Raw genomic sequence first — 10,476 nt, 5'->3', positions numbered from 1 at the left:
AGCTCCCCGGCAGGACAATTCTGCTCAAAAATACCCTGTTTTTCACCAAAGCTCGAGAAAAAACGAGGAAAAGAAGTGTAGGACTTCTCAGATTGCTTTTTTTTGTCTGTTTTTTGTTTTTTTTCTGGTCCTGAACCCTAAGAAAAATACCCCAAAATCTTCACCCGAGAGGAGGTTTGACATCACAGAGGGGAAGGAAGAATCCTCAGTTCCGTATTTAGATCTGGCAGCTCTTTCTTCCTCTCTTTGGACTTTTTTTTGGGGGGAAAAAAGGGGAATTTCAGAATTCCCAGAACTGATTTTCCCCAAATCTTGGTGATTCTTAGATCTTTTTTATCCCAAATTTTTTGGTTAGTGGTGTTATTTTGGCGTTATTTTGGAAAAAAAGGGGAATTTCAGGCATTCCCAAAACTGATTTTCCCCAATTTTTGGCGATCCTTGAACCTTTTTAATCCAATTTTTTTTCCTAGTGGTGTTATTTTGGTGTTATTTTGGGAAAAAAGGGGAATTCAGGCATTCCCAAAACTGATTTTTCCCCAATTCTTGGCGATTCTTTGACCCTTTTTATCCGAATTTTCTGTCAGTGGTGTTATTTTGGAGAGGTGGAGAAAGTCCTGGTGGGAGCAGCCAGGCTCCCAGGGGTTGGCAGGTGTGGATATTTGAGTTTTTTTGGGGATTTCTCCGGTGGGAAAGTGGATTTATCCTTTTTTTCCGGAGGATGAGGATTCCCTTCGAGGCTGGGAAGGATGTGGAGGGTTGGGAGGTTCCTGGTGGATCTCTTGGTTTCTGGGGTGCAGAAATCCCAAAATTCGGCTGGTGGATTCTCCTCTCTGGGAATTATCGACGACCATCCGGACTCGGGAACGAAAATCCGGCAGCTCAAACCCCAAATTCCCCCAAAACCAGCCCAGAACCGTCGGTGTGGAACCCCAGCAGGAGAACACCGAAAATCCTTGGATTTTGTGCCAAACCAACCCAAAACCGCTCAGATTTTGTGCCAAACAACCCAAAACCCCAGCAGGAGAACACCGAAAATCCTTGGATTTTGTGCCAAACAACCCAAAACCCCAGCAGGAGAACACCGAAAATCCTTGGATTTTGTGCCAAACCAACCCAAAACCGCTCAGATTTTGTGCCAAACAACCCAAAACCCCAGCGGGAGAACACCGAAAATCCTTGGATTTTGTGCCAAACCAACCCAAAACCCCAGCGGGAGAACACCAAAAATCCTTGGATTTTGTGCCAAACCAACCCAAAACCCCAGCAGGAGAACCCCAAAACAGCTCGGATTTTGCGCCAAACAAACCCAAAACCACTCAGATTTCATGCCAAACAATCCAAAATCCCAACCAGGAGAACCCCAAAAATTCTTGGATTTTGCACCAAACAACCCAAAACCCCAGCAGGTTAACACCAAAACCACTCAGATTTTGAGCCAAACAAACCCCAAAACCACTCAGATTTTGCGCCAAACAAACCCAAAAGCCCACCAGGAAAACACCAAAAACTCCTGGATTTTGCGCCAAACAAACCCCAAAACCACTCAGATTTTGTGCCAAACAAACACAAAATCCCACCAAGAAAACACCAAAACCACTCAGATTTAGAGCCAAACAAACCCCAAAACTGCTCGGATTTTGCGCCAAACAAACCCAAAACCACTTGGATTTTTCACCAAGCAAACCCCAAAACCGCTCCAATTTTGTTCCAAACAACCCCAAAACCGCTTGGATTTTGCATGAAACAAACCCAAAACCGCTCGGATTTTGCTCCAAACAACCCCAAAAACCCTCAATCCTGACCACACCAACCCCATCGAAGGCCGGAGAGAAACCACCTCACCTCCACCACCCCAAAAGCCCCTCTCCCCACCCCCAAACCTCCCCTCTCACAGGTGGGTGAGCTTGGGCGCCTCTTGGATTCTGCCCTGAGAAGATCCGTGGTGCGACGAGAGCTCCGTGTAGCTCGGGTGGCTCTCGCACTGTCCGTTGGCCACCCCGCCGTAATCCATGGTGGCCGGGTGGTGCTGCAGGTGGCTGAGGCCGTAGAGCGACGGCGCCGAGGACTCGCCAAAGTTCCCCCCGCCGTAGCCGGGGCTGCCCTGCACCCCGGCGCCGCCGTAAGCCGCGTCGTAGTCGGCGCCGCCGTACTTCTGCTGCGCCGGGCAACCTTTCACGGGCGGCTGGTAGCCCGCGTAGGCGTTCTGGTGGCTTTTGGCGAAGCCCGGCGGCGACGGCGCCTCGTAGCCGCCAGCCATGGGGTGCAAGGCGTTGAGGAACCCCGCCGAGGCCTGCATGGGCTGGGGAGGACTCCCGGCTGGAGAAGGTCCTCCGGATGACGACCCGACCCCCTTGGATTTCTGATCCTTCTTGTACTTCATGCGGCGGTTCTGGAACCAGATCTTGATCTGGCGCTCGCTGAGGTTCAGCAGGTTGGCCATCTCCACGCGCCGCGGGCGGCACAGGTAGCGGTTGAAGTGGAATTCCTTCTCCAGCTCCACCAGCTGGGCGCTGGTGTAGGCGGTGCGCGCTCTCTTGGAGGCCGAGGAGCCCGGCGGGCTTTTCTCGCCGCAGGTCTCTGCCCCAGAAATTAAATAAAAAAATAATTACTTAGGGGGGTGGAAATTGAAAGCGCCGGCGGTTAATAAATCCGCGTGGCAGGAGCTGCAATCCCCCTTCTCCCGCCCTCCCCGTCAGCCCCAGCTCCATAATCGTGTCATTTATTAAGAGTTCTGTTCTCCGGCGCTGCCCCTCGCTTTATGAAAATTGGATCATGTCATGTAGGAAGGAATTCCTGCGCCGGTTATTGAGGAGCCGATTATTGCCGGCAGATAATTCTGGAGAAAATAACGTTTGGCAGGGTGGGGAATTGAGGAGACGATTGATGTGAGGGCAGGGCAGGGTCACCAGGAGTTATTTTTACACGCAGGTGGATCCTCAGAGTTGGTGTGACTCCAGAGTTTGCCCCCTTTGAGAGAGATAAACACCATAAATTATATTAATGGGAGACAAAGTGTGCGCCTGGAAGTTTACGGGAATGAATTTGTCGGAATCACGATATTTTCAATCCGATTATTTTGTTTTTTATCTGGTCAGGCTGGTGGAAGTTTAGGGGAATGAATTTGTTGGAATCTCGATATTTTCAAACTGATTTTTTGGGTTTTATCCGGTCAGACTGGTGGAAGTTTACAGGAATGAATTTGTTGGAATTGCGATATTTTCAAACAGATTTTTTGGGTTTTATCCGGTTGAGCTGGTGGGATGTGGGCAAGGAGATGGATCTGCTCTCTCTGCACAGGCAGAGAGTTTGGAAAGGACCAAACGGAATTTTAGCGGCAGATTGAGCAGTTGGGAGAACATTTTCCCACATTTGCGGGAATTTTCCCAGATTTCCCAGCCAGGCCTTGGCCAGGTCCAACCCCCAGCTGGGTTTTCCCATGGATCGAGCTGTTGGGAGCACATTTTCCCATATTTGTTGGAATTTTCCCAGTTTTGTGTCCATCCACCCAGCTGGACCTCGGCCAGGTCCAATCCTCAGCTGGATTTCCCCATGGATTGAGCCATTGGGAGCACATTTTCCCAGATTTTTGGGAATTTTCCCATTTTTGTGTCCCCCCAGGTGGACCTTGGCCAGGTCCAGTCCTCAGCTGGCTTTCCCCATGGATCGAGTAGTTGGGAGCAAATTTTCCCATATTTTTGGGAGTTTTCCTATATTTATGTCCAGACCTCAGCTGAATCCAACCCTCAGCTGGATATCCCCATGGATTGAGCCATTGGGAGCGCATTTCCCCATATTTTTGGGAATTTTCCCATATTTATGTCCGCCCAGCACCTTTTCCCATATTTGTATCCAGATCTCAGCCGAATCCAACCCCCAGCTGGGTTTCCCCATGGATTGAGCCATTGGGAAACCATTTTCTTATATTTTTGGGAATTTTCCCATTTTTGTGTCCATCCACCCAGCTGGTCCTTGGCCAGGTCCAACCCCCAGTTGGGTTTCCCCATGGATCAAGCCGTTGGGAGCACATTTTCCCATTTTTGTGGGAATTCTCCCATATTTCTGGGAATTTTCCCATTTTTGTGGGAATTTTCCCATATTTCTGGGAATTTTCCCATTTTTGTGGGAATTTTCCCATATTTTTGGGAATTTTCCCATTTTTGTGGGAATTCTCCCATATTTCTGGGAATTTTCCCATTTCTGTGGGAACTCTCCCACATTTGTCTCCAGACTTCAACCGAATCCAACCCCCAGCTGGATTTCCCCATGGATCAAGCCGCTGGGAGCACATTTTCCCATTTTTGTGGGAATTTTCCCATATTTCTGGGAATTTTCCCATTTTTGTGGGAATTTTCCCATATTTGTGGGAATTCTCCCATATTTGTGGGAATTCTCCCATATTTGTGGGAATTTTCCCATATTTGTGGGAACTCTCCCACATTTGTCTCCAGACCTCAGCCAAATCCAACCCCCAGCCAAATTTTCCCACATCCCCATTCAAACCAAACCCAACCAAACCCAACGCTCCCAACCCGACCTCCAGACCACCAAAACCCTCTCCTCACCCGACCTCCAGACCACCAAAACCCACCTCCAAACCCAACCCACTCCTCCATTTCCCCACCCAAACCACCTCACCGTCCCCACCTGCGCTGGGCGAGCTGTTCTTCTGCTTGGAGTTCTGCCGCGACTCCTTCATCCAGGGGAAGATCTGCTTGGACAGGCTGGCGCTGAGGCTGCCCTTGCCGGCCGCACCCTTCCCGGCCTGGCCGTGACTCCCGACCCCACCGTTGTTGTTGACGCTGTTGACGCTGTTGACGCTGTTGACGTTGTTGACGTTGTTGACGTTGTTGACATTGTTGATGTTGTTGACGTTGTTGACGTTGCTGATGTTGTTGACATTGTTGACGTTGACACTGTTGATGTTGTTGATGTTGTTGGCGTTGTTGACGCTGTTGAGGTTGTTGGCGCCGTTGGCGTTGGCGACGTCGGGCGACGCCGGCGCTTCCGGCGCCAAACTACTCCTCATACAACTCCCGTTGATCTCCTTGCCCTTCCCGTGCGGGACGACGCTCCCGACGGACTGCAGGGAGCACGCCGACCGCGGGAACTCGCCCTCCGCGAGCGCCGAGCCCTGGAAGGGCGGCTGGCCAACCTCGTAGGCGAAGCCATTGGCGCCGCCGTAGGGATAACCCCCGAAAAGCGTCGCGCCGTCGTAGTACGTCGCCTTCTGCATCTCCGCCGAGCCCCACCAGGGTTTTTCCGGCTACCAGGGTCTTGACACCCCTCTGGCAGAACATTGGCACCGCGAGGCCACGTGACAGCCCCTTGCCAGCTGTCTGGTGGGAGCTGACCTGAAAGGTTAGCGGAGAGGGACAATAATAGCGCCAGGCGCGGGGATCCATCTTGGGGCCTGAAAGGAGCGTGACATGAATAGGGTGGGACGGGACGGGGGGAAGCAGATGCTGCTGCCGGCGGGTTTTGTCCTGGGAACGGGCCGGGGGGCGGTTTGGGGTGGGTTTGGGGGGAGTTTGGGGCGGTTGGGGGTTTTGTTACCTCGCGGTTTGGATGCCGAGCTCTGCGGGGTTAGCTCCAGATAGCTGTTTGTGCTGAGTTTCTGCCTGATCTACATGTGTCTGTTTGTTCTGAATTTCTGCCTGATCTATCTCCAGAGATCTGTTTATTATGAATTTCTCCCTGATCTATCTACATATATCTGTTTATTCTGAATTTCTCCCTGATCTCAATAGATCTGTTTGTTCTGAGTTTCTGCCTGAGCTCCATAGATCTGTTTATTCTCAATTTCTGCCTGATCTCCAGATATCTGTTTATTCTGAATTTCTCCCTGATCTCCATAGATCTGTTTATTGTGAATTTCTCCCTGATCTCCATGTATGTTTATTCTGAATTTCACCCTGATCTCCAGATATCTATTTATTCTGAATTTCACCCTGATCTCCATAGATCTGTTTATTCTGAGTTTCTCCCTGATCTCCAGATATCTGTTTATCTCCAGGTATCTGTTTATTCTGAATTTCTCCCTGATCTCCACACATCTGTTTATTCTGAATTTCTCCCTGATCTCCACACATCTATTTATTCTGAATTTCTCCCTGATCTCCACACATCTGTTTATTCTGAATTTCTGCCCTCGAGAGTGAAAACACAGAAATTCCCAATGCAAACCTGTGTATCTCCACACATCTAGTTATTCTGAATTTCTCCCCTCACAAGTGATCTCCAAATATCTATTTATTCTGAATTTCTCCCCATACAAGTGATCTCCAAATATCTATTTATTCTGAATTTCTCCCCATAGAATTGATCTCCAAATATCTATTTATTCCGAATTTCTCCCCTCACGAGTGAAAACACAGGAATTCCCAACCCCAACCTGCCTATTCCCACGTGGAATTCCCATATGTCCAAGTCCAGACCCAGATTTACACATCCAACCCCAAAATTATCACAAATATCTCACAGAACGGAGAATTGCTGTCCACAAACAGAAAAACAACAAAATTCTCACTATTTCTATTTCAATCAAAACCCAGAGCAGCCCCAGAACCTCCCAGGGCCAGAAATTCAAAGTTTATCTCCAGGCCTCTCCCTGATTCATCTGTTTTGGGCCAAAAACAGCAAAAAATCACTTTTTTTTCCCTCCAGGAATTGAGTTTTTCCTGCAGGTAAACCATCCTTGTGCTGTTTTACAGGAATTCCCAGTGCCTCCGGAATTCTGGGCAAAAATCCCCAACAGATTGGAGAATAAATTCAATTTTTTGCTTCCCTCAGCTGCCCTGAGTTTCCCTCTCTCCGGCAGCATAAATTGGGATTTTTTTTGGTTTTCAATCCCTTTTTTCCTGTTCCTCACCCCAAACCGGGAGCTGCCGGTGGGGAGATGTTGATTCCAAACCCACTGGGTGTTTATAGCTGTTGTTAGTTATTTATTTCATTTTTTTTCTCTTCTCTCTCTCCAGGAAAACAAACACTTCACGGAGCCATTTGCTCGGATTTTCCAGCTTTCCTCCCGACCTCAAAAAAGTCCAAAAAAACCCCAAAAATCCAAAACCTAAAATCACAACGCAAAACCTTCCTTTTTTCCTTCCTCCCTCTCTGAGTTTCTCACAATTTTCCTTCATTTTTTTCCTTTTTTCCTTCCTCCCTCTCGGAATTTTTCACAATTTTCCTTCATTTTTTTCCTTTTTTCCTTCCTCCCTCTCCGAATTTTTCACAATTTTCCTTCATCTCTTTTGCTTTTTTCCTTCCTCCTTCTCCGAATTTTTCACAATTTTCCTTCATCTCTTCCATTTCTTTTCCCTTTTCTCCAAACAGAAACTTTCTCCCCCCAAAAAAGTGTGAAAATTCCGAAAAACGCTGAAAAAAACCCAAAACCGCCTCGAATAAATAATTTTTCATTTCTCCTCCTCCAGATTTCCAAGGAGCGTTTTGCTCTCGGATCGCTACCGGTTGTATATTTAATTTATCTCCTGTATATTCAATTTTATCTCGGCTCTCCCCGCCCGGAAAAACAAACCCAAATCAATCCCGCCGAGATAAAAAAACCCAACGCGATGTTTGCCCTGCTGGGGTTGAACAGAAGCCATAAAACTCCACAATAAATAACATTTTTTTTTCCCTCCCCTGACTGCTGTTATGTCACTGCGATGAAATCGCCGTTTGTTTAACCGCCAAGGGATTTTTATTTATTTAATTTTTTTAAAAAAATCCTGAATAAATCCTTCCCAAATCTTCCTCGCTGAGGATTTTTATTTATTTAATTTTGATTTTTTAACCCTGAATAAATCCTTCTCGCCTTCCCAAATCTTCCTCGCTGGGGATTTTTATTTTATTTTTTTTTAAAAATCCTGAATAAATTCTTCCCACCTTCCCAAATCTTCCTCGTTGGGGATTTTTATTTATTTAATTTATTTTTTTTTAACCCTGATTAAATCTTAAAGTTCCCAAATCTTCCTCGCTGGGGATTTTTATTTATTTAATTTATTTTTTTTTAACCCTGATAAAATCTTAAAGTTCCCAAATCTTCCTCGCTGGGGATTTTTATTTAAAAAAAAAACCCCCCAAACCCCAATTTAATTTTATTTTTTTTTTAAATCCTGATTAAATCCTTCCCACCTTCCCAAATCTTCCTCGCTGGGGATTTTTATTTATTTTATTTATTTTTTTTAAATCCTTATTAAATCCTTCCCACCTTCCCAAATCTTCCTCGCTGGGGATTTTTATTTATTTAATTTTTTTTTTTTTTTAAATCCTGGTTAAATCTTAAAGTTCCCAAATCTTCCTCCGAGATTTTATTGTTATCGAGAGTTTATTCTCCTCCGCTTCCCGGCCGTGATGAATTTGTCTTATTAAAAAATAAAGATTAAAAAAAAAAAAAACTCTGCTGCTCCTCCAGCCGTGAATTAATTAATTAGCAGCCAGCAGAGCCTCTCGGTTATGAATTGCTTCGCTGGAAATATCTGCGAGGGGCAGAGCTGGGAATTTCTCCGAGGCCTTCCTGTCTGCCAGAGATTTCTTTAAAAAAAACCCCCAAAAAATCCCAAAAAAACACAAAAAAATCACCAAAAAATCCCCAAAAAATCCCCCAAAAAATCACAAAAAAATAAAAAAAAATCCCCAAAAATCCCCAAAAACCCAAAAAAAATCCCCAAAAATCCCCAAAAACCCCAAAAAATCCCCAAAAACCCCAAAAAAATCACCAAAAAATCCCCCCAAAAACCCCAAAAAAATCCCAAAAAATCCCAAAAAAATCCCAAAAAATCCCCAAAAACCCCCAAACCCAAACCTAACCACCGACACAAACCCAGCTAAACCCAACATTTTCCGGCGATTAAATCAACCCGATTTTCGGTTGTTTTTCTCTCCTCCCCGCGGTCGGGTTTTGCTTTCGGAAGGTCCATAAAATGAATTTCCGAGCGTCTGCACCTCATCGCTCCGCGCCGCGCAAATGTCGCTCATTTATCTTCGCCGCGAATCCTAATTAGTCACTCCCAGGAGTTGCTCGGGAGACAAAAAAAAATGGAAAAAAAATAAAGGAAAAAAATCCCGGTTGGAATAATAAATATTCGCTGATGTGGCGATTGAAGGCGAGCGGCTGGTGGTGGTTGGTTGGAGTTGGATTTGGCGATTTTTTGGGTTTTTTCCTCCCGAAAAAATAAAAGTGTTTGGCGGAGAGTTTGGGAAAAAAATTGGAAATTTTTAGGTTTGGAAATGAAAGTAAAAATGGGGATAATGGGGAAGGTGGGATGGGGGGAAAGGGAGGAGGAGGATGGTTGGGAGGGGGAAAAATTAATTAAAAATAATAAAAAATAAATTAAAAATGAATAAACAATGAATAAAAATGAATAAAAAATGAATAAAAAATGAATAAATAAAATAAAAATAAAGAAAAAATAAAGAAAAAATAAAGAAAAAATAAAGAAAAAATAAAGAAAAAATAAAGAAAAAATTAAGAAAAATAAAGAAAAAATTAAATAAAAGATAAAGAAAAATTAAATAAAAAATAAATAAAAATAGAAATAAATCAGTCAGGAGGGAGGGAGGGAGAGAGAGGAGATTCTGGTGGAAAATCTTCTCCTCCATGTTGGAAAATCGGAATTCCCGAGCTCTCCCCTCCCCCTCGGCAGCTCCATCCGGATCGCGAGATCTTTAATTGGATTTAATCGTAATTATTATTAATCGGAAATACTCCCCGACATGGTTTTTGGAACAATAGCTCAGCAGATCCCGAGCAGCCCCGGGCGGGGAGGAGCGAAAAAGGAAAATAATGGAGGAAATCCCGAAATTCCCATTTTTTTTTTGTTGATTCTCACTCTGGGGGAGAATTGCCTGGATTGGGGAAAATAAATAAATAAAGGGAGGAGAGGAAGAAAAGGCAAAAATGCGGGAGAAGGGGAAAAAGGGAAAAAGGAATAAAAATAGGAGAAAACGGGAGTAAAAAGGGGGGGAAAAAGGAAAATAGAATAAAAATGAGAGAAAACGGGAGGAAGAAGGGGAAAAAGGGGGAAAAAAGGAAAAAAAAAAGAAAAAAAAAGGAAAAAAACAGGAGGAAGACGGGGGGAAAAAAAGAAAAAAAAAAGAATAAAAATCCGAGAAAACGGGAGGAAGAAGGGGGGGAAAGGGGGAAAAAAGAGAAGAAAAAGAGAAAAAAACAAAAAAAACCCACGAGGAGGAAGGGGGAAAAAAAGGGGAAAAAAGCAAAATAAAAGCAAAAAAACACGAGGAAGAAGAGGGGAAAAAGGGGGGGAAAAGCAAAAAACAAGAGGAAAAAAGGGAAAAAAGAGAAAAAAGAGAAAAAAGGGAAAAAAGGGGAAAAAACACGAAGAAGAATGGGGGGGGAAAGGGGGAGAAAAACCAAAAATAAAAGCAAAAAAACCACAAGGAAGAAAGGGGGGGAAAAAAAAGCAAAAAATAGAAAAAACCCAAAGAAAACCCACGAGGAAGAAGGAAGGGAAAAAGGGG

At 45.0% G+C, this 10,476-nt stretch overlaps 1 protein-coding gene across 6 annotated transcripts in view; it reads right to left on the bottom strand.

Annotated features, from left to right (window-relative positions):
- Positions 1-263: 263 nt before the first annotated feature.
- HOXB3 (homeobox B3) overlaps positions 264-10,476 on the bottom strand; it is a 32,173-nt gene continuing 21,960 nt past the window's right edge. For 3 of the 6 annotated variants that reach the window (XM_085083473.1, XM_085083472.1, XM_085083471.1), the window contains 2 exons: positions 4,645-5,351; positions 264-2,577 (listed from right to left, as the gene is read on the bottom strand). In XM_085083473.1, coding sequence (XP_084939599.1) covers positions 1,889-2,577; positions 4,645-5,233 — 1,278 coding nt within the window. In that variant the 5' untranslated portion in view covers positions 5,234-5,351 and the 3' untranslated portion in view covers positions 264-1,888. Of the gene's footprint in view, positions 2,578-4,644; positions 5,664-5,707; positions 5,789-10,476 lie in introns of those variants that run through there. The other 3 variants (XR_014856672.1, XR_014856674.1, XM_085083470.1) reach the window with 3 other exon arrangements.

The sequence above is a fragment of the Lichenostomus cassidix genome, chromosome 27 (genome assembly GCF_008360975.1).
Source record: "Lichenostomus cassidix isolate B80296 chromosome 27, HeHo_3.0, whole genome shotgun sequence".
Classification (NCBI taxonomy): Eukaryota; Metazoa; Chordata; class Aves; order Passeriformes; family Meliphagidae; genus Lichenostomus; species Lichenostomus cassidix.
This window is presented reverse-complemented; position numbering and strand designations above follow the sequence as displayed.